Source organism: Haliotis asinina, chromosome 10 (genome assembly GCF_037392515.1).
Source record: "Haliotis asinina isolate JCU_RB_2024 chromosome 10, JCU_Hal_asi_v2, whole genome shotgun sequence".
Classification (NCBI taxonomy): domain Eukaryota; kingdom Metazoa; phylum Mollusca; class Gastropoda; order Lepetellida; family Haliotidae; genus Haliotis; species Haliotis asinina.
Genome location: NC_090289.1, coordinates 31,191,679 through 31,215,019, shown reverse-complemented (window position 1 = coordinate 31,215,019; position 23,341 = coordinate 31,191,679). Strand labels below are relative to the sequence as shown.

The following is a 23,341-nucleotide window of genomic DNA, read 5'->3' as shown; positions in this document are numbered from 1 at the left end:
TGGATTCGATTTCCTACAGAGTTAGTCTCTAAACACACGTTATGGTTCTGATAGCAGAATTCTCAAATTGTATAGTAATGATCTTAGTTCCCTTTTCAAACGATTTATTGCATTTTTGAGATTCTTGAGAGGCATTTAGAAGTTGGTGAATATAATAAGACGAGTATATGGATGACAACCTTTTGCATTTTTCCCTTTTCATAATTCAGTCACGGAGGAACACATTTGTTAGGAATGAAAGTGTAGATTTTAATTTCAAGATAAACACAAAAAATAGATATCTTCTTTACTCAATATACCAGTTCTCAGAAGAATTGCTAACATTCGAAAAGCGTAAACCAGTATACCGGTAATGCCATGCACATCATGTAGTCCTTTGCACTTTAACTTTTGATGTGACTGATTGCCTAACAGTTCTATTATATGGTATTACTTTTGGCTGTCTTGGTAACAAAAGTCACGTTGCCTACAAATACCATTAAATATGTCGTTGTTAAAACAGACGAACGCATTAGTGAATGATGTTCAAAGTACAAGTGCAAAGGACCACAAGATGTACGTTTGCCACATCTCACGTTATACGTTTTCACGAAGATATCACATAAAATAATCTGCATTCGTAGGTAAATTTTAATAACTACCAAACGTTACTTACAAAAACTGATCACACTCAAACAGATTGGTGTATGTATATATGTATGTGTGTATGTATGTGTGTGTGTGTGTATGTGTGTGTGTGTGTGTGTGTATGTGTGTGTGTGTGTGTGTCTGTGTGTGTGTGTGTGTGTGTGTGTGTCCCTGTCTGCTTGAGGCAGTACTATACATTAAGGTTTTATCTCCCAGTTCTACTGATGTCTGCAAGAAGCAGAGAATACGAAGAATCAACGTCAAATTCAGCAACAAGCTTAGTGTCACCATCACCAAAACCTATACACTATGGATCCTCGCTGACAAGTGAAACTTCCTCCAACACATCGACTTCTTCCTCCAGTACAGAGATGACATCGCCATCCAAACAAGAATCCACTGAAAATTCTATACGTGAGAGCTCGCCAACGACAGAAACAAGTTCAACATCGTTTTATCAAGCTCCAACAGACCTCTCCTCACAGTCATCTACTGACTCAAAAGCAGGAACGTATGCGGCAAGCCACAACTCTGCAACTACATCTACAGAGGAAGTCACATCGCCCACTGACACATCATCAAAGGGTGTTACAACTGACTTCCAAAGAGCAAGCTCGGAGCAGATCACGTCATCAGCTGGAATGTCCACAAGCACAGTTCCTACATCCTCACTGACGAGCGAGATTTCTTCCAGCATTCCGACCTCTTCCTCCAGTACAAAGATAACATCAGAATCCACACAGGGATCAAGTACAAGTGCTACAGTTGAGTCCTCCACAGCAAGCACGGAAGATTCCTCTTCGTCTACTAGCAAATCTACAAGCACCCTGTCCTTGTCCTCTCTGACAAGTGAAACTTCTTCCAGCACACCGACTTCTTCCTCCAGTACAGAGATGACATCGCCATCCAAAGAAGAATTCACTGAAAGTTCTACACGTGGGAGCTCGCCAACGACAGAAATAAGTTCAACACCATCCTCTCAAGCTCCAACAGACCTCTCCTCACAGTCATCTACTATCTTGAATGCAGGAACGTATGCGGCAAGCCACAACTTTGCAACTACATCTACAGAGGAAGTCACATCGCCCACTGACACATCATCAAAGCGTGTTACAACTGACTTCCAAAGAGGAAGCTCCGAGCAGATCACGTCATCAGCTGGAATGTCCACAAGCACAGTTCCTACATCCTCACTGACGAGCGAGATTTCTTCCAGCATTCCGACCTCTTCCTCCAGTACAAAGGTAACACCGTCACCAACACAAGATTCCACTGAAAGTTCTACACGTGGGAGCTCGCCAACGACAGAAACAAGTTCAACACCGTCCTCTCAAGCTCCCACAGACCTCTCCTCACAGTCATCCACTGACTCAAAAGCAGGAACGTATGCGGCAAACCACAACTCTGCAACTACATCTACAGAGGAAGTCACATCGCCCACTGACACATCATCAAAGGGTGTTACAACTGACTTCCAAAGAGCAAGCTCGATGGAGATCACGTCATCAGCTGGAATGTCCACAAGCACAGTTCCTACATCCTCACTGACGAGCGAGATTTCTTCCAGCATTCCCACCTCTTCCTCCAGTACAAAGATGACATCAGAATCCACACAGGGATCAAGTACAAGTGCTACAGTTGAGTCCTCCACAGCAAGCACGGAAGATTCCTCTTCGTCTACTAGCAAATCTACAAGAAACCTGTCCTTGTCCTCTCTGACAAGTGAAACTTCTTCCAACAAACCGACTTCTTCCTCCAGTACAGAGATGACATCGTCAACAACACAAGAATTCACTGAAAGTTCTACACGTGGGAGCTCGCCAACGACAGAAACAAGTTCAACACCGTCCTCTCAAGCTCCAACAGACCTCTCCTCACAGTCATCTACTATCTTGAATGCAGGAACGTATGCGGCAAGCCACAACTCTGCAACTACATCTACAGAGGAAGTCACATCGCCCACTGACACATCATCAAAGGGTGCTACAACTGACTTCCCAAGAGCAACCTCCGAGCAGATCACGTCATCAGCTGGAATGTCCACAAGCACAGTTCCTACATCCTCACTGACGAGCGAGATTTCTTCCAGCATTCCGACCTCTTCCTCCAGAACAAAGGTAACGTCAGAATCCACACAGGGATCAAGTACAAGTGCTACAGTTGAGTCCTCTACTGCAAGCACGGAAGATTCCTCTTCGTCTACTAGCAAATCTACAAGCACCCTGTCCTTGTCCTCTCTGACAAGTGAAACTTCTTCCAGCACACCGACTTCTTCCTCCAGTACAGAGATGACATCGTCACCAACACAAGAATCCACTGACATTTCTACACGTGGGAGCCCGCCAACGACAGAAACAAGTTCAACACCGTCCTCTCAAGCTCCCACAGACCTCCCCTCACAGTCATCCACTGGCTCAAAAGCAGGAACGTATGCGGCAAGCCACAACTCTGCAACTACATCTACAGAGGAAGTCACATCGCCCACTGACACATCATCAAAGGGTGTTACAACTGGCTTGCCAAGAGGAAGCTCGGAGCAGATCACATCATCAGCTGGAATGTCCACAAGCACAGTTCCTACATCCTCACTGACGAGCGAGATTTCTTCCAGCATTCCGACCTCTTCCTCCAGCACAAAGATAACATCAGAATCCACACAGGGATCAAGTACAAGTGCTACAGTTGAGTCCTCCACAGGAAGCACGGAGCAGGCCTCTTCGTCTACTGGCAAATCTACAAGCACCCTGTCCTTGTCCTCTCTGACAAGTGAAACTTCTTCCAGCACACCGACTTCTTCCTCCAGTACAGAGATGACATCGTCACCAACACAAGAATCCACTGAAAGTTCTACACGTGGGAGCTCGCCAACGACAGAAGCAAGTTCAACATCGTCCTCTCAAGCTGCAACAGACCTCCCCTCACAGTCATCCACTGGCTCAAAAGCAGGAACGTATGCGGCAAGCCAAAACTCTGCAACTACATCTACAGAGGAAGTCACATCGCCCACTGACACATCATCAAAGGGTGCTACAACTGACGTCCCAAGAGCAAGCTCGGAGCAGATCACGTCATCAGCTGGAATGTCCACAAGGACAGTTCCTACATCCTCACTGACGAGCGAGATTTCTTCCAGCATTCCCACCTCTTCCTCCAGTACAAAGGTAACATCAGAATCCACACAGGGATCAAGTACAAGTGCTACAGTTGAGTCCTCTACTGCAAGCACGGAAGATTCCTCTTCGTCTACTAGCAAATCTACAAGCACCCTGTCCTTGTCCTCTCTGACAAGTGAAACTTCTTCCAGCACACCGACTTCTTCCTCCAGTACAGAGATGACATCGTCACCAACACAAGAATCCACTGAAAGTTCTACACGTGGGAGCTCGCCAACGACAGAAGCAAGTTCAACACCGTCCTCTCAAGCTCCAACAGACCTCTCCTCACAGTCATCCACTGGCTCAGAAGCAGGAACGTATGCGGCAAGGCACAACTCTGCAACTACATCTACAGAGGAAGTCACATCGCCCACTGACACATCATCAAAGGGTGCTACAACTGACGTCCCAAGAGCAAGCTCGGAGCAGATCACGTCATCAGCTGGAATGTCCACAAGGACAGTTCCTACATCCTCACTGACGAGCGAGATTTCTTCCAGCATTCCCACCTCTTCCTCCAGTACAAAGGTAACATCAGAATCCACACAGGGATCAAGTACAAGTGCTACAGTTGAGTCCTCTACTGCAAGCACGGAAGATTCCTCTTCGTCTACTAGCAAATCTACAAGCACCCTGTCCTTGTCCTCTCTGACAAGTGAAACTTCTTCCAGCACACCGACTTCTTCCTCCAGTACAGAGATGACATCGTCACCAACACAAGAATCCACTGACATTTCTACACGTGGGAGCTCGCCAACGACAGAAACAAGTTCAACACCATCCTCTCAAGCTCCCAAAGACCTCCGCTCACAGTCATCCACTGGCTCAAAAGCAGGAACGTATGCGGCAAGCCACAACTCTGCAACTACATCTACAGAGGAAGTCACATCGCCCACTGACACATCATCAAAGGGTGTTACAACTGGCTTGCCAAGAGCAAGCTCGGAGCAGATCACATCATCAGCTGGAATGTCCACAAGCACAGTTCCTACATCCTCACTGACGAGCGGGATTTCTTCCAGCATTCCCACCTCTTCCTCCAGTACAAAGATGACATCAAAATCCACACAGGGATCAAGTACAAGTGCTACAGTTGAGTCCTCCACAGCAAGCACGGAGCAGACCTCTTCGTCTACTGGCAAATCTACAAGGACCCTGTCCTTGTCCTCTCTGACAAGTGAAACTTCTTCCAGCACACCGACTTCTTCCTCCAGTACAGAGATGACATCGTCAACAACACAAGAATCCACTGAAAGTTCTACACGTGGGAGCTCGCCAACGACAGAAATAAGTTCAACACCGTCCTCTGAAGCTCCCACAGACCTCTCCTCACAGTCATCCACTGGCTCAAAAGCAGGAACGTATGCGGCAAGCCACAACTCTGCAACTACATCTACAGAGGAAGTCACATCGCCCACTGACACATCATCAAAGGGTGTTACAACTGGTTTGCCAAGAGGAAGCTCGGAGCAGATCACATCATCACCTGGAATGTCCACAAGCACAGTTCCTGCATCCTCACTGACGAGCGGGATTTCTTCCAGCATTCCGACCTCTTCCTCCAGTACAAAGATAACATCAGAATCCACACAGGGATCAAGTACAAGTGCTACAGTTGAGTCCTCCACAGCAAGCACGGAGCAGGCCTCTTCGTCTACTGGCAAATCTACAAGCACCCTGTCCTTGTCCTCTCTGACAAGTGAAACTTCTTCCAGCACACCGACTTCTTCCTCCAGTACAGAGATGACATCGTCACCAACACAAGAATCCAGTGAAAGTTCTACACGTGGGAGGTCGCCAACGACAGAAACAAGTTCAACACCGTCCTCTCAACCTCCCACAGACCTCCCCTCACAGTCATCCACTGACTCAAAAGCAGGAACGTATGCGGCAAGCCACAACTCTGCAACTACATCTACAGAGGAAGTCACATCGCCCACTGACACATCATCAAAGGGTGTTACAACTGGCTTGCCAAGAGGAAGCTCGGAGCAGATCACATCATCAGCTGGAATGTCCACAAGCACAGTTCCTACATCCTCACTGACGAGCGGGATTTCTTCCAGCATTCCGACCTCTTCCTCCAGTACAAAGGTAACATCAGAATCCACACAGGGATCAAGTACAAGTGCTACAGTTGAGTCCTCAACAGCAAGCACGGAGCAGGCCTCTTCGTCTACTGGCAAATCTACAAGGACCCTGTCCTTGTCCTCTCTGACAAGTGAAACTTCTTCCAGCACACCGACTTCTTCCTCCAGTACAGAGATGACATCGTCACCAACACAAGAATCCAGTGAAAGTTCTACACGTGGGAGGTCGCCAACGACAGAAACAAGTTCAACACCGTCCTCTCAACCTCCCACAGACCTCCCCTCACAGTCATCCACTGACTCAAAAGCAGGAACGTATGCGGCAAGCCACAACTCTGCAACTACATCTACAGAGGAAGTCACATCGCCCACTGACACATCATCAAAGGGTGTTACAACTGGCTTGCCAAGAGGAAGCTCGGAGCAGATCACATCATCAGCTGGAATGTCCACAAGCACAGTTCCTACATCCTCACTGACGAGCGGGATTTCTTCCAGCATTCCGACCTCTTCCTCCAGTACAAAGGTAACATCAGAATCCACACAGGGATCAAGTACAAGTGCTACAGTTGAGTCCTCCACAGCAAGCACGGAGCAGGCCTCTTCGTCTACTGGCAAATCTACAAGGACCCTGTCCTTGTCCTCTCTGACAAGTGAAACTTCTTCCAGCACACCGACTTCTTCCTCCAGTACAGACATGACATCGTCACCAACACAAGAATCCACTGAAAGTTCTACACGTGTGAGCTCGCCAACGATAGAAACAAGTTCAACATCGTCCTCTCAAGCTCCAACAGACCTCTCCTCACAGTCATCCACTGGCTCAAAAGCAGGAACGTATGCGGCAAGCCACAGCTCTGCAACTACATCTACAGAGGAAGTCACATCGCCCACTGACACATCATCAAAGGGTGTTACAACTGGCTTGCCAAGAGGAAGCTCGGAGCAGATCACATCATCAGCTGGAATGTCCACAAGCACAGTTCCTACATCCTCACTGACGAGCGGGATTTCTTCCAGCATTCCGACCTCTTCCTCCAGTACAAAGATAACATCAGAATCCACACAGGGATCAAGTACAAGTGCTACAGTTGAGTCCTCAACAGCAAGCACGGAGCAGGCCTCTTCTTCTTCTGGCAAATCTACAAGCACCCTGTCCTTGTCCTCTCTGACAAGTGAAACTTCTTCCAGCACACCGACTTCTTCCTCCAGTACAGAGATGACATCGTCACCAACACAAGAATCCACTGAAAGTTCTACACGTGGGAGCTCGCCAACGACAGAAGAAAGTTCAACATCGTCCTCTCAAGCTCCAACAGACCTCCCCTCACAGTCATTCACTGGCTCAAAAGCAGGAACATATGCGGCAAGCCAAAACTCTGCAACTACATCTACAGAGGAAGTCACATCGCCCACTGACACATCATCAAAGGGTGTTACAACTGGCTTGCCAAGAGGAAGCTCGGAGCACATCACATCATCAGCTGGAATGTCCACAAGCACAGTTCCTACATCCTCACTGACGAGCGAGATTTCTTCCAGCATTCCCACCTCTTCCTCCACTACAAAGATGACATCAGAATCCACACAGGGATCAAGTACAAGTGCTACAGTTGAGTCCTCCACAGCAAGCACGGAGCAGACCTCTTCGTCTACTGGCAAATCTACAAGGACCCTGTCCTTGTCCTCTCTGACAAGTGAAACTTCTTCCAGCACACCGACTTCTTCCTCCAGTACAGAGATGACATCGTCACCAACACAAGAATCCACTGAAAGTTCTACACGTGGGAGCTCGCCAACGACAGAAGCAAGTTCAACACCGTCCTCTGAAGCTCCCACAGACCTCTCCTCACAGTCATCCACTGGCTCAAAAGCAGGAACGTATGCGGCAAGCCACAGCTCTGCAACTACATCTACAGAGGAAGTCACATCGCCCACTGACACATCATCAAAGGGTGTTGCAACTGGCTTGCCAAGAGGAAGCTCGGAGCAGATCACATCATCAGCTGGAATGTCCACAAGCACAGTTCCTACATCCTCACTGACGAGCGAGATTTCTTCCAGCATTCCGACCTCTTCCTCCAGTACAAAGATAACATCAGAATCCACACAGGGATCAAGTACAAGTGCTACAGTTGAGTCCTCAACAGCAAGCACGGAGCAGGCCTCTTCTTCTACTGGCAAATCTACAAGCACCCTGTCCTTGTCCTCTCTGACAAGTGAAACTTCTTCCAGCACACCGACTTCTTCCTCCAGTACAGAGATGACATCGTCACCAACACAAGAATCCACTGAAAGTTCTACACGTGGGAGCTCGCCAACGACAGAAGAAAGTTCAACATCGTCCTCTCAAGCTCCAACAGACCTCCCCTCACAGTCATTCACTGGCTCAAAAGCAGGAACATATGCGGCAAGCCAAAACTCTGCAACTACATCTACAGAGGAAGTCACATCGCCCACTGACACATCATCAAAGGGTGTTACAACTGGCTTGCCAAGAGGAAGCTCGGAGCAGATCACATCATCAGCTGGAATGTCCACAAGCACAGTTCCTACATCCTCACTGACGAGCGAGATTTCTTCCAGCATTCCCACCTCTTCCTCCAGTACAAAGATGACATCAGAATCCACACAGGGATCAAGTACAAGTGCTACAGTTGAGTCCTCCACAGCAAGCACGGAGCAGACCTCTTCGTCTACTGGCAAATCTACAAGGACCCTGTCCTTGTCCTCTCTGACAAGTGAAACTTCTTCCAGCACACCGACTTCTTCCTCCAGTACAGAGATGACATCGTCACCAACACAAGAATCCACTGAAAGTTCTACACGTGGGAGCTCGCCAACGAAAGAAGCAAGTTCAACACCGTCCTCTGAAGCTCCCACAGACCTCTCCTCACAGTCATCCACTGGCTCAAAAGCAGGAACGTATGCGGCAAGCCACAACTCTGCAACTACATCTACAGAGGAAGTCACATCGCCGACTGACACATCATCAAAGGGTGTTACAACTGGCTTGCCAATAGCAAGCTCGGAGCACATCACATCATCAGCTGGAATGTCCACAAGCACAGTTCCTACATCCTCACTGACGAGCGAGATTTCTTCCAGCATTCCGACCTCTTCCTCCAGTACAAAGATGACATCAGAATCCACACAGGGATCAAGTACAAGTGCTACAGTTGAGTCCTCAACAGCAAGCACGGAGCAGGCCTCTTCGTCTACTGGCAAATCTACAAGGACCCTGTCCTTGTCCTCTCTGACAAGTGAAACTTCTTCCAGCACACCGACTTCTTCCTCCAGTACAGAGATGACATCGTCACCAACACAAGAATCCACTGAAAGTTCTACACGTGGGAGCTCGCCAACGACAAAAGCAAGTTCAACATCGTCCTCTCAAGCTCCAACAGACCTCTCCTCACAGTCATCCACTGGCTCAAAAGCAGGAACGTATGCGGCAAGCCACAGCTCTGCAACTACATCTACAGAGGAAGTCACATCGCCCACTGACACATCATCAAAGGGTGTTACAACTGGCTTGCCAAGAGCAAGCTCGGAGCAGATCACATCATCAGCTGGAATGTCCACAAGCACAGTTCCTACATCCTCACTGACGAGCGAGATTTCTTCCAGCATTCCGACCTCTTCCTCCAGTACAAAGATGACATCAGAATCCACACAGGGATCAAGTACAAGTGCTACAGTTGAGTCCTCAACAGCAAGCACGGAGCAGGCCTCTTCGTCTACTGGCAAATCTACAAGGACCCTGTCCTTGTCCTCTCTGACAAGTGAAACTTCTTCCAGCACACCGACTTCTTCCTCCAGTACAGAGATGACACCGTCACCAACACAAGAATCCACTGAAAGTTCTACACGTGGGAGTTCGCCAACGAAAGAAGCAAGTTCAACATCGTCCTCTCAAACTCCAACAGACCTCTCCTCACAGTCATCCACTGGCTCAAAAGCAGGAACGTATGCGGCAAGCCACAGCTCTGCAACTACATCTACAGAGGAAGTCACATCGCCCACTGACACATCATCAAAGGGTGTTACAACTGGCTTGCCAAGAGCAAGCACGGAGCAGATCACATCATCAGCTGGAATGTCCACAAGCACAGTTCCTACATCCTCACTGACGAGCGAGATTTCTTCCAGCATTCCGACCTCTTCCTCCAGTACAAAGATGACATCAGAATCCACACAGGGATCAAGTACAAGTGCTACAGTTGAGTCCTCAACAGCAAGCACGGAGCAGGCCTCTTCGTCTACTGGCAAATCTACAAGGACCCTGTCCTTGTCCTCTCTGACAAGTGAAACTTCTTCCAGCACACCGACTTCTTCCTCCAGTACAGAGATGACACCGTCACCAACACAAGAATCCACTGAAAGTTCTACACGTGGGAGTTCGCCAACGAAAGAAGCAAGTTCAACATCGTCCTCTCAAACTCCAACAGACCTCTCCTCACAGTCATCCACTGGCTCAAAAGCAGGAACGTATGCGGCAAGCCACAACTCTGCAACTACATCTACAGAGGAAGTCACATCGCCCACTGACACATCATCAAAGGGTGTTACAACTGGCTTGCCAAGAGGAAGCTCGGAGCAGATCACATCATCACCTGGAATGTCCACAAGCACAGTTCCTACATCCTCACTGACGAGCGAGATTTCTTCCAGCATTCCGACCTCTTCCTCCAGTACAAAGATAACATCGGAATCCACACAGGGATCAAGTACAAGTGCTACAGTTGAGTCCTCAACAGCAAGCACGGAGCAGGCCTCTTCTTCTACTGGCAAATCTACAAGCACCCTGTCCTTGTCCTCTCTGACAAGTGAAACTTCTTCCAGCACACCGACTTCTTCCTCCAGTACAGAGATGACACCGTCACCAACACAAGAATCCACTGAAAGTTCTACACGTGGGAGTTCGCCAACGAAAGAAGCAAGTTCAACATCGTCCTCTCAAACTCCCACAGACCTCTCCTCACAGCCATCCACTGGCTCAAAAGCAGGAACGTATGCGGCAAGCCACAGCTCTGCAACTACATCTACAGAGGAAGTCACATCGCCCACTGACACATCATCAAAGGGTGTTACAACTGGCTTGCCAAGAGCAAGCTCGGAGCAGATCACATCATCAGCTGGAATGTCCACAAGCACAGTTCCTACATCCTCACTGACGAGCGAGATTTCTTCCAGCATTCCGACCTCTTCCTCCAGTACAAAGATGACATCAGAATCCACACAGGGATCAAGTACAAGTGCTACAGTTGAGTCCTCCACAGCAAGCACGGAGCAGGCCTCTTCGTCTACTGGCAAATCTACAAGGACCCTGTCCTTGTCCTCTCTGACAAGTGAAACTTCTTCCAGCACACCGACTTCTTCCTCCAGTACAGAGATGACATCGTCACCAATACAAGAATCCACTGACATTTCTACACGTGGGAGCTCGCCAACGACAGAAACAAGTTCAACACCGTCCTCTCAAGCTCCCACAGACCTCCCCTCACAGTCATCCACTGGCTCAAAAGCAGGAACGTATGCGGCAAGCCACAACTCTGCAACTACATCTACAGAGGAAGTCACATCGCCCACTGACACATCATCAAAGGGTGTTACAACTGGCTTGCCAAGAGGAAGCTCGGAGCAGATCACATCATCACCTGGAATGTCCACAAGCACAGTTCCTACATCCTCACTGACGAGCGAGATTTCTTCCAGCATTCCGACCTCTTCCTCCAGTACAAAGATAACATCAGAATCCACACAGGGATCAAGTACAAGTGCTACAGTTGAGTCCTCAACAGCAAGCACGGAGCAGGCCTCTTCTTCTACTGGCAAATCTACAAGCACCCTGTCCTTGTCCTCTCTGACAAGTGAAACTTCTTCCAGCACACCGACTTCTTCCTCCAGTACAGAGATGACATCGTCACCAACACAAGAATCCACTGAAAGTTCTACACGTGGGAGCTCGCCAACGACAGAAGCAAGTTCAACACCGTCCTCTGAAGCTCCCACAGACCTCTCCTCACAGTCATTCACTGGCTCAAAAGCAGGAACGTATGCGGCAAGCCACAACTCTGCAACTACATCTACAGAGGAAGTCACATCGCCCACTGACACATCATCAAAGGGTGTTACAACTGGCTTTCCAAGAGGAAGCTCGGAGCAGATCACATCATCAGCTGGAATGTCCACAAGCACAGTTCCTACATCCTCACTGACGAGCGGGATTTCTTCCAGCATTCCGACCTCTTCCTCCAGTACAAAGATAACATCAGAATCCACACAGGGATCAAGTACAAGTGCTACAGTTGAGTCCTCCACAGCAAGCACGGAGCAGGCCTCTTCGTCTACTGGCAAATCTACAAGGACCCTGTCCTTGTCCTCTCTGACAAGTGAAACTTCTTCCAGCACACCGACTTCTTCCTCCAGTACAGAGATGACATCGTCACCAACACAAGAATCCACTGAAAGTTCTACACGTGGGAGTTCGCCAACGAAAGAAGCAAGTTCAACATCGTCCTCTCAAACTCCAACAGACCTCTCCTCACAGTCATCCACTGGCTCAAAAGCAGGAACGTATGCGGCAAGCCACAACTCTGCAACTACATCTACAGAGGAAGTCACATCGCCCACTGACACATCATCAAAGGGTGTTACAACTGGCTTGCCAAGAGTAAGCTCGGAGCAGATCACATCATCAGCTGGAATGTCCACAAGCACAGTTCCTACATCCTCACTGACGAGCGAGATTTCTTCCAGCATTCCGACCTCTTCCTCCAGTACAAAGATAACATCAGAATCCACACAGGGATCAAGTACAAGTGCTACAGTTGAGTCCTCAACAGCAAGCACGGAGCAGGCCTCTTCTTCTACTGGCAAATCTACAAGCACCCTGTCCTTGTCCTCTCTGACAAGTGAAACTTCTTCCAGCACACCGACTTCTTCCTCCAGTACAGAGATGACATCGTCACCAACACAAGAATCCACTGAAAGTTCTACACGTGGGAGCTCGCCAACGACAGAAGCAAGTTCAACACCGTCCTCTGAAGCTCCCACAGACCTCTCCTCACAGTCATTCACTGGCTCAAAAGCAGGAACGTATGCGGCAAGCCACAACTCTGCAACTACATCTACAGAGGAAGTCACATCGCCCACTGACACATCATCAAAGGGTGTTACAACTGGCTTTCCAAGAGGAAGCTCGGAGCAGATCACATCATCAGCTGGAATGTCCACAAGCACAGTTCCTACATCCTCACTGACGAGCGGGATTTCTTCCAGCATTCCGACCTCTTCCTCCAGTACAAAGATAACATCAGAATCCACACAGGGATCAAGTACAAGTGCTACAGTTGAGTCCTCCACAGCAAGCACGGAGCAGGCCTCTTCGTCTACTGGCAAATCTACAAGGACCCTGTCCTTGTCCTCTCTGACAAGTGAAACTTCTTCCAGCACACCGACTTCTTCCTCCAGTACAGAGATGACATCGTCACCAACACAAGAATCCACTGAAAGTTCTACACGTGGGAGTTCGCCAACGAAAGAAGCAAGTTCAACATCGTCCTCTCAAACTCCAACAGACCTCTCCTCACAGTCATCCACTGGCTCAAAAGCAGGAACGTATGCGGCAAGCCACAGCTCTGCAACTACATCTACAGAGGAAGTCACATCGCCCACTGACACATCATCAAAGGGTGTTGCAACTGGCTTGCCAAGAGCAAGCTCGGAGCAGATCACATCATCAGCTGGAATGTCCACAAGCACAGTTCCTACATCCTCACTGACGAGCGAGATTTCTTCCAGCATTCCGACCTCTTCCTCCAGTACAAAGATGACATCAGAATCCACACAGGGATCAAGTACAAGTGCTACAGTTGAGTCCTCCACAGCAAGCACGGAGCAGGCCTCTTCGTCTACTGGCAAATCTACAAGGACCCTGTCCTTGTCCTCTCTGACAAGTGAAACTTCTTCCAGCACACCGACTTCTTCCTCCAGTACAGAGATGACATCGTCACCAACACAAGAATCCACTGAAAGTTCTACACGTGGGAGCTCGCCACCGACAGAAGCAAGTTCAACACCGTCCTCTGAAGCTCCCACAGACCTCTCCTCACAGTCATCCACTGGCTCAAAAGCAGGAACGTATGCGGCAAGCCACAACTCTGCAACTACATCTACAGAGGAAGTCACATCGCCCACTGACACATCATCAAAGGGTGTTACAACTGGCTTGCCAATAGCAAGCTCGGAGCACATCACATCATCAGCTGGATTGTCCACAAGCACAGTTCCTACATCCTCACTGACGAGCGAGATTTCTTCCAGCATTCCGACCTCTTCCTCCAGTACAAAGATGACATCAGAATCCACACAGGGATCAAGTACAAGTGCTACAGTTGAGTCCTCAACAGCAAACACGGAGCAGGCCTCTTCGTCTACTGGCAAATCTACAAGGACCCTGTCCTTGTCCTCTCTGACAAGTGAAACTTCTTCCAGCACACCGACTTCTTCCTCCAGTACAGAGATGACATCGTCACCAACACAAGAATCCACTGAAAGTTCTACACGTGGGAGCTCGCCAACGACAGAAGCAAGTTCAACACCGTCCTCTCAAGCTCCCACAGACCTCTCCTCACAGTCATCCACTGGCTCAAAAGCAGGAACGTATGCGGCAAGCCACAGCTCTGCAACTACATCTACAGAGGAAGTCACATCGCCCACTGACACATCATCAAAGGGTGTTACAACTGGCTTGCCAAGAGCAAGATCGGAGCAGATCACATCATCAGCTGGAATGTCCACAAGCACAGTTCCTACATCCTCACTGACGAGCGAGATTTCTTCCAGCATTCCGACCTCTTCCTCCAGTACAAAGATGACATCAGAATCCACACAGGGATCAAGTACAAGTGCTACAGTTGAGTCCTCCACAGCAAGCACGGAGCAGGCCTCTTCGTCTACTGGCAAATCTACAAGGACCCTGTCCTTGTCCTCTCTGACAAGTGAAACTTCTTCCAGCACACCGACTTCTTCCTCCAGTACAGAGATGACATCGTCACCAACACAAGAATCCACTGAAAGTTCTACACGTGGGAGCTCACCAACGACAGAAGCAAGTTCAACACCGTCCTCTGAAGCTCCCACAGACCTCTCCTCACAGTCATCCACTGGCTCAAAAGCAGGAACGTATGCGGCAAGCCACAACTCTGCAACTACATCTACAGAGGAAGTCACATCGCCCACTGACACATCATCAAAGGGTGTTACAAATGGCTTGCCAAGAGGAAGCTCGGATCAGATCACATCATCAGCTGGAATGTCCACAAGCACAGTTCCTACATCCTCACTGACGAGCGAGATTTCTTCCAGCATTCCGACCTCTTCCTCCAGTACAAAGATAACATCAGAATCCACACAGGGATCAAGAACAAGTGCTACAGTTGAGTCCTCCACAGCAAGCACGGAGCAGGCCTCTTCGTCTACTGGCAAATCTACAAGGACCCTGTCCTTGTCCTCTCTGACAAGTGAAACTTCTTCCAGCACACCGACTTCTTCCTCCAGTACAGAGATGACATCGTCACCAACACAAGAATCCACTGAAAGTTCTACACGTGGGAGCTCGCCAACGACAGAAGCAAGTTCAACACCGTCCTCTGAAGCTCCAACAGACCTCCCCTCACAGTCATTCACTGGCTCAAAAGCAGGAACGTATGCGGCAAGCCACAACTCTGCAACTACATCTACAGAGGAAGTCACATCGCCCACTGACACATCATCAAAGGGTGTTACAACTGGCTTGCCAATAGCAAGCTCGGAGCACATCACATCATCAGCTGGAATGTCCACAAGCACAGTTCCTACATCCTCACTGACGAGCGGGATTTCTTCCAGCATTCCGACCTCTTCCTCCAGTACAAAGATAACATCAGAATCCACACAGGGATCAAGTACAAGTGCTACAGTTGAGTCCTCAACAGCAAGCACGGAGCAGGCCTCTTCGTCTACTGGCAAATCTACAAGCACCCTGTCCTTGTCCTCTCTGACAAGTGAAACTTCTTCCAGCACACCGACTTCTTCCTCCAGTACAGAGATGACATCGTCACCAACACAAGAATCCACTGAAAGTTCTACACGTGGGAGTTCGCCAACGAAAGAAGCAAGTTCAACATCGTCCTCTCAAACTCCAACAGACCTCTCCTCACAGTCATCCACTGGCTCAAAAGCAGGAACGTATGCGGCAAGCCACAACTCTGCAACTACATCTACAGAGGAAGTCACATCGCCCACTGACACATCATCAAAGGGTGTTACAAATGGGTTGCCAATAGCTAGCGCGGAGCACATCACATCATCAGCTGGAATGTCCACAAGCACAGTTCCTACATCCTCACTGACGAGCGAGATTTCTTCCAGCATTCCGACCTCTTCCTCCAGTACAAAGATAACATCAGAATCCACACAGGGATCAAGAACAAGTGCTACAGTTGAGTCCTCCACAGCAAGCACGGAGCAGGCCTCTTCGTCTACTGGCAAATCTACAAGGACCCTGTCCTTGTCCTCTCTGACAAGTGAAACTTCTTCCAGCACACCGACTTCTTCCTCCAGTACAGAGATGACATCGTCACCAACACAAGAATCCACTGAAAGTTCTACACGTGGGAGCTCGCCAACGACAGAAGCAAGTTCAACACCGTCCTCTGAAGCTCCCACAGACCTCTCCTCACAGTCATCCACTGGCTCAAAAGCAGGAACGTATGCGGCAAGCCACAACTCTGCAACTACATCTACAGAGGAAGTCACATCGCCCACTGACACATCATCAAAGGGTGTTACAAATGGCTTGCCAAGAGGAAGCTCGGATCAGATCACATCATCAGCTGGAATGTCCACAAGCACAGTTCCTACATCCTCACTGACGAGCGAGATTTCTTCCAGCATTCCGACCTCTTCCTCCAGTACAAAGATAACATCAGAATCCACACAGGGATCAAGAACAAGTGCTACAGTTGAGTCCTCCACAGCAAGCACGGAGCAGGCCTCTTCGTCTACTGGCAAATCTACAAGGACCCTGTCCTTGTCCTCTCTGACAAGTGAAACTTCTTCCAGCACACCGACTTCTTCCTCCAGTACAGAGATGACATCGTCACCAACACAAGAATCTACTGACATTTCTACACGTGGGAGTTCGCCAACGACAGAAGCAAGTTCAACATCGTCCTATCAACCTCCAACAGACCTCCCCTCACAGTCATCCACTGGCTCAAAAGCAGGAACGTATGCGGCAAGCCACAGGTCTGCAACTACATCTACAGAGGAAGTCACATCGCCCACTGACACATCATCAAAGGGTGCTACAACTGGCTTGCCAAGAGCAAGATCGGAGCAGATCACATCATCACCTGGAATGTCCACAAGCACAGTTCCTACATCCTCACTGACGAGCGAGATTTCTTCCAGCATTCCGACCTCTTCCTCCAGTACAAAGATGACATCAGAATCCACACAGGGATCAAGTACAAGTGCTACAGTTGAGTCCTCCACAGCAAGCACGGAGCAGGCCTCTTCGTCTACTGGCAAATCTACAAGCACCCTGTCCTTGTCCTCTCTGACAAGTGAAACTTCTTCCAGCACACCGACTTCTTCCTCCAGTACAGAGATGACATCGTCACCAACACAAGAATCCACTGAAAGTTCTACACGTGGGAGCTCGCCAACGACAGAAGCAAGTTCAACATCGTCCTCTCAAACTCCAACAGACCTCCCCTCACAGTCATTCACTGGCTCAAAAGCAGGAACGTATGCGGCAAGCCAAAACTCTGCAACTACATCTACAGAGGAAGTCACATCGCCCACTGACACATCATCAAAGGGTGTTACAACTGGCTTCCCAAGAGCAAGTTCGGAGCACATCACATCATCAGCTGGAATGTCCACAAGCACAGTTCCTACATCCTCACTGACGAGCGAGATTTCTTCCAGCATTCCCACCTCTTCCTCCAGTACAAAGATGACATCAGAATCCACACAGGGATCAAGTACAAGTGCTACAGTTGAGTCCTCCACAGCAAGCACGGAGCAGGCCTCTTCGTCTACTGGCAAATCTACAAGGACCCTGTCCTTGTCCTCTCTGAGAAGTGAAACTTCTTCCAGCACACCGACTTCTTCCTCCAGTACAGAGATGACATCGTCACCAACACAAGAATCCACTGAAAGTTCTACACGTGGGAGCTCGCCAACGACAGAAACAAGTTCAACATCTTCCTCTCAAGCTCCAACAGACCTCTCCTCACAGTCATCTACTGACTCAAAAGCAGGAACGTATGCGGCAAGCCACAACTCTGCAACTACATCTACAGAGGAAGTCACATCGCCCACTGACACATCATCAAAGGGTGTTACAACTGGCTTGCCAAGAGCAAGATCGGAGCAGATCACATCATCAGCTGGAATGTCCACAAGCACAGTTCCTACATCCTCACTGACGAGCGAGATTTCTTCCAGCATTCCGACCTCTTCCTCCAGTACAAAGATGACATCAGAATCCACACAGGGATCAAGAACAAGTGCTACAGTTGAGTCCTCCACAGCAAGCACGGAGCAGGCCTCTTCGTCTACTGGCAAATCTACAAGGACCCTGTCCTTGTCCTCTCTGACAAGTGAAACTTCTTCCAGCACACCGACTTCTTCCTCCAGTACAGAGATGACATCGTCACCAACACAAGAATCTACTGACATTTCTACACGTGGGAGCTCGCCAACGACAGAAGCAAGTTCAACATCGTCCGATCAACCTCCAACAGACCTCCCCTCACAGTCATCCACTGGCTCAAAAGCAGGAACGTATGCGGCAAGCCACAACTCTGCAACTACATCTACAGAGGAAGTCACATCGCCCACTGACACATCATCAAAGGGTGTTACAAATGGCTTGCCAAGAGTAAGCTCGGAGCACATCACATCATCAGCTGGAATGTCCACAAGCACAGTTCCTACATCCTCACTGACGAGCGAGATTTCTTCCAGCATTCCGACCTCTTCCTCCAGTACAAAGATGACATCAGAATCCACACAGGGATCAAGTACAAGTGCTACAGTTGAGTCCTCCACAGCAAGCACGGAGCAGGCCTCTTCGTCTACTGGCAAATCTACAAGAACCCTGTCCTTGTCCTCTCTGACAAGTGAAACTTCTTCCAGCACACCGACTTCTTCCTCCAGTACAGAGATGACATTGTCACCAACACAAGAATCCACTGAAAGTTCTACACGTGGGAGCTCGCCAACGACAGAAGCAAGTTCAACACCGTCCTCTCAAGCTCCAACAGACCTCCCCTCACAGTCATCCACTGGCTCAAAAGCAGAAACGTATGCGGCAAGCCACAGCTCTGCAACTACATCTACAGAGGAAGTCACATCGCCCACTGACACATCATCAAAGGGTGTTACAAATGGCTTGCCAAGAGCAAGCTCGGAGCAGATTACATCATCAGCTGGAATGTCCACAAGCACAGTTCCTACATCCTCACTGACGAGCGAGATTTCTTCCAGCATTCCGACCTCTTCCTCCATTGCAAAGATGACATCAGAATCCACACAGGGATCAAGTACAAGTGCTACAGTTGAGTCCTCCACAGCAAGCACGGAGCAGGCCTCTTCGTCTACTGGCAAATCTACAAGGACCCTGTCCTTGTCCTCTCTGACAAGTGAAACTTCTTCCAGCACACCGACTTCTTCCTCCAGTACAGAGATGACATCGTCACCAACACAAGAATCCACTGAAAGTTCTACACGTGGGATCTCGCCAACGACAGAAGCAAGTTCAACACCGTCCTCTCAAGCTCCCACAGACCTCTCCTCACAGTCATCCACTGGCTCAAAAGCAGGAACGTATGCGGCAAGCCACAACTCTGCAACTACATCTACAGAGGAAGTCACATCGCTCACTGACACATCATCAAAGGGTGTTACAAATGGCTTCCCAAGAGTAAGCTCGGAGCAGATTACATCATCAGCTGGAATGTCCACAAGCACAGTTCCTACATCCTCACTGACGAGCGAGATTTCTTCCAGCATTCCGACCTCTTCCTCCAGTACAAAGATGACATCAGAATCCACACAGGGATCAAGTACAAGTGCTACAGTTGAGTCCTCCACAGCAAGCACGGAGCAGGCCTCTTCGTCTACTGGCAAATCTACAAGGACCCTGTCCTTGTCCTCTCTGACAAGTGAAACTTCTTCCAGCACACCGACTTCTTCCTCCAGTACAGAGATGACATTGTCACCAACACAAGAATCCACTGAAAGTTCTACACGTGGGAGCTCGCCAACGACAGAAGCAAGTTCAACACCGTCCTCTGAAGCTCCAACAGACCTCCCCTCACAGTCATCCACTGGCTCAAAAGCAGAAACGTATGCGGCAAGCCACAGCTCTGCAACTACATCTACAGAGGAAGTCACATCGCCCACTGACACATCATCAAAGGGTGTTACAACTGGCTTGCCAATAGCAAGCTCGGAGCAGATTACATCATCAGCTGGAATGTCCACAAGCACAGTTCCTACATCCTCACTGACGAGCGAGATTTCTTCCAGCATTCCGACCTCTTCCTCCAGTACAAAGATGACATCAGAATCCACACAGGGATCAAGTACAAGTGCTACAGTTGAGTCCTCCACAGCAAGCACGGAGCAGGCCTCTTCGTCTACTGGCAAATCTACAAGGACCCTGTCCTTGTCCTCTCTGACAAGTGAAACTTCTTCCAGCACACCGACTTCTTCCTCCAGTACAGAGATGACATCGTCACCAACACAAGAATCCACTGAAAGTTCTACACGTGGGATCTCGCCAACGACAGAAGCAAGTTCAACACCGTCCTCTCAAGCTCCAACAGACCTCTCCTCACAGTCATCCACTGGCTCAAAAGCAGGAACGTATGCGGCAAGCCACAGCTCTGCAACTACATCTACAGAGGAAGTCACATCGCCCACTGACACATCATCAAAGGGTGTCACAAATGGCTTGCCAAGAGTAAGCTTGGAGCACATCACATCATCAGCTGGAATGTCCACAAGCACAGTTCCTACATCCTCACTGACGAGCGAGATTTCTTCCAGCATTCCGACCTCTTCCTCCAGTACAAAGATGACATCAGAATCCACACAGGGATCAAGTACAAGTGCTACAGTTGAGTCCTCCACAGCAAGCACGGAGCAGGCCTCTTCGTCTACTGGCAAATCTACAAGAACCCTCTCCTTGTCCTCTCTGACAAGTGAAACTTCTTCCAGCACACCGACTTCTTCCTCCAGTACAGAGATGACATTGTCACCAACACAAGAATCCACTCAAAGTTCTACACGTGGGAGCTCGCCAACGACAGAAGCAAGTTCAACATCGTCCTCTCAAGCTCCAACAGACCTCCCCTCACAGTCATCCACTGGCTCAAAAGCAGAAACGTATGCGGCAAGCCACAGCTCTGCAACTACATCTACAGAGGAAGTCACATCGCCCACTGACACATCATCAAAGGGTGTTACAACTGGCTTGCCAAGAGCAAGCTCGGAGCAGATTACATCATCAGCTGGAATGTCCACAAGCACAGTTCCTACATCCTCACTGACGAGCGAGATTTCTTCCAGCATTCCGACCTCTTCCTCCATTGCAAAGATGACATCAGAATCCACACAGGGATCAAGTACAAGTGCTACAGTTGAGTCCTCCACAGCAAGCACGGAGCAGGCCTCTTCGTCTACTGGCAAATCTACAAGGACCCTGTCCTTGTCCTCTCTGACAAGTGAAACTTCTTCCAGCACACCGACTTCTTCCTCCAGTACAGAGATGACATCGTCACCAACACAAGAATCCACTGAAAGTTCTACACGTGGGATCTCGCCAACGACAGAAGCAAGTTCAACACCGTCCTCTCAAGCTCCCACAGACCTCTCCTCACAGTCATCCACTGGCTCAAAAGCAGGAACGTATGCGGCAAGCCACAACTCTGCAACTACATCTACAGAGGAAGTCACATCGCTCACTGACACATCATCAAAGGGTGTTACAAATGGCTTCCCAAGAGTAAGCTCGGAGCAGATTACATCATCAGCTGGAATGTCCACAAGCACAGTTCCTACATCCTCACTGACGAGCGAGATTTCTTCCAGCATTCCGACCTCTTCCTCCAGTACAAAGATGACATCAGAATCCACACAGGGATCAAGTACAAGTGCTACAGTTGAGTCCTCCACAGCAAGCACGGAGCAGGCCTCTTCGTCTACTGGCAAATCTACAAGAACCCTCTCCTTGTCCTCTCTGACAAGTGAAACTTCTTCCAGCACACCGACTTCTTCCTCCAGTACAGAGATGACATTGTCACCAACACAAGAATCCACTCAAAGTTCTACACGTGGGAGCTCGCCAACGACAGAAGCAAGTTCAACATCGTCCTCTCAAGCTCCAACAGACCTCCCCTCACAGTCATCCACTGGCTCAAAAGCAGAAACGTATGCGGCAAGCCACAGCTCTGCAACTACATCTACAGAGGAAGTCACATCGCCCACTGACACATCATCAAAGGGTGTTACAACTGGCTTGCCAAGAGCAAGCTCGGAGCAGATTACATCATCAGCTGGAATGTCCACAAGCACAGTTCCTACATCCTCACTGACGAGCGAGATTTCTTCCAGCATTCCGACCTCTTCCTCCATTGCAAAGATGACATCAGAATCCACACAGGGATCAAGTACAAGTGCTACAGTTGAGTCCTCCACAGCAAGCACGGAGCAGGCCTCTTCGTCTACTGGCAAATCTACAAGGACCCTGTCCTTGTCCTCTCTGACAAGTGAAACTTCTTCCAGCACACCGACTTCTTCCTCCAGTACAGAGATGACATCGTCACCAACACAAGAATCCACTGAAAGTTCTACACGTGGGATCTCGCCAACGACAGAAGCAAGTTCAACACCGTCCTCTCAAGCTCCCACAGACCTCTCCTCACAGTCATCCACTGGCTCAAAAGCAGGAACGTATGCGGCAAGCCACAACTCTGCAACTACATCTACAGAGGAAGTCACATCGCTCACTGACACATCATCAAAGGGTGTTACAAATGGCTTCCCAAGAGTAAGCTCGGAGCAGATTACATCATCAGCTGGAATGTCCACAAGCACAGTTCCTACATTCTCACTGACGAGCGAGATTTCTTCCAGCATTTCGACCTCTTCCTCCAGTACAAAGATGACATCAGAATCCACACAGGGATCAAGTACAAGTGCTACAGTTGAGTCCTCCACAGCAAGCACGGAGCAGGCCTCTTCGTCTACTGGCAAATCTACAAGGACCCTGTCCTTGTCCTCTCTGACAAGTGAAACTTCTTCCAGCACACCGACTTCTTCCTCCAGTACAGAGATGACATTGTCACCAACACAAGAATCCACTGAAAGTTCTACACGTGGGAGCTCGCCAACGACAGAAGC

General features: G+C 49.2%; 1 protein-coding gene across 1 annotated transcript in view; it reads left to right on the top strand.

The window, feature by feature from the left end:
* LOC137298638 (mucin-19-like) overlaps positions 1–23,341 on the top strand; it is a 61,330-nt gene that overhangs the window by 6,290 nt on the left and 31,699 nt on the right. Inside the window, exon 3 of the mRNA XM_067830922.1 lies at positions 844–23,265. Coding sequence (XP_067687023.1) covers positions 844–23,265 — 22,422 coding nt within the window. The remainder of the gene's footprint in view (positions 1–843; positions 23,266–23,341) is intronic.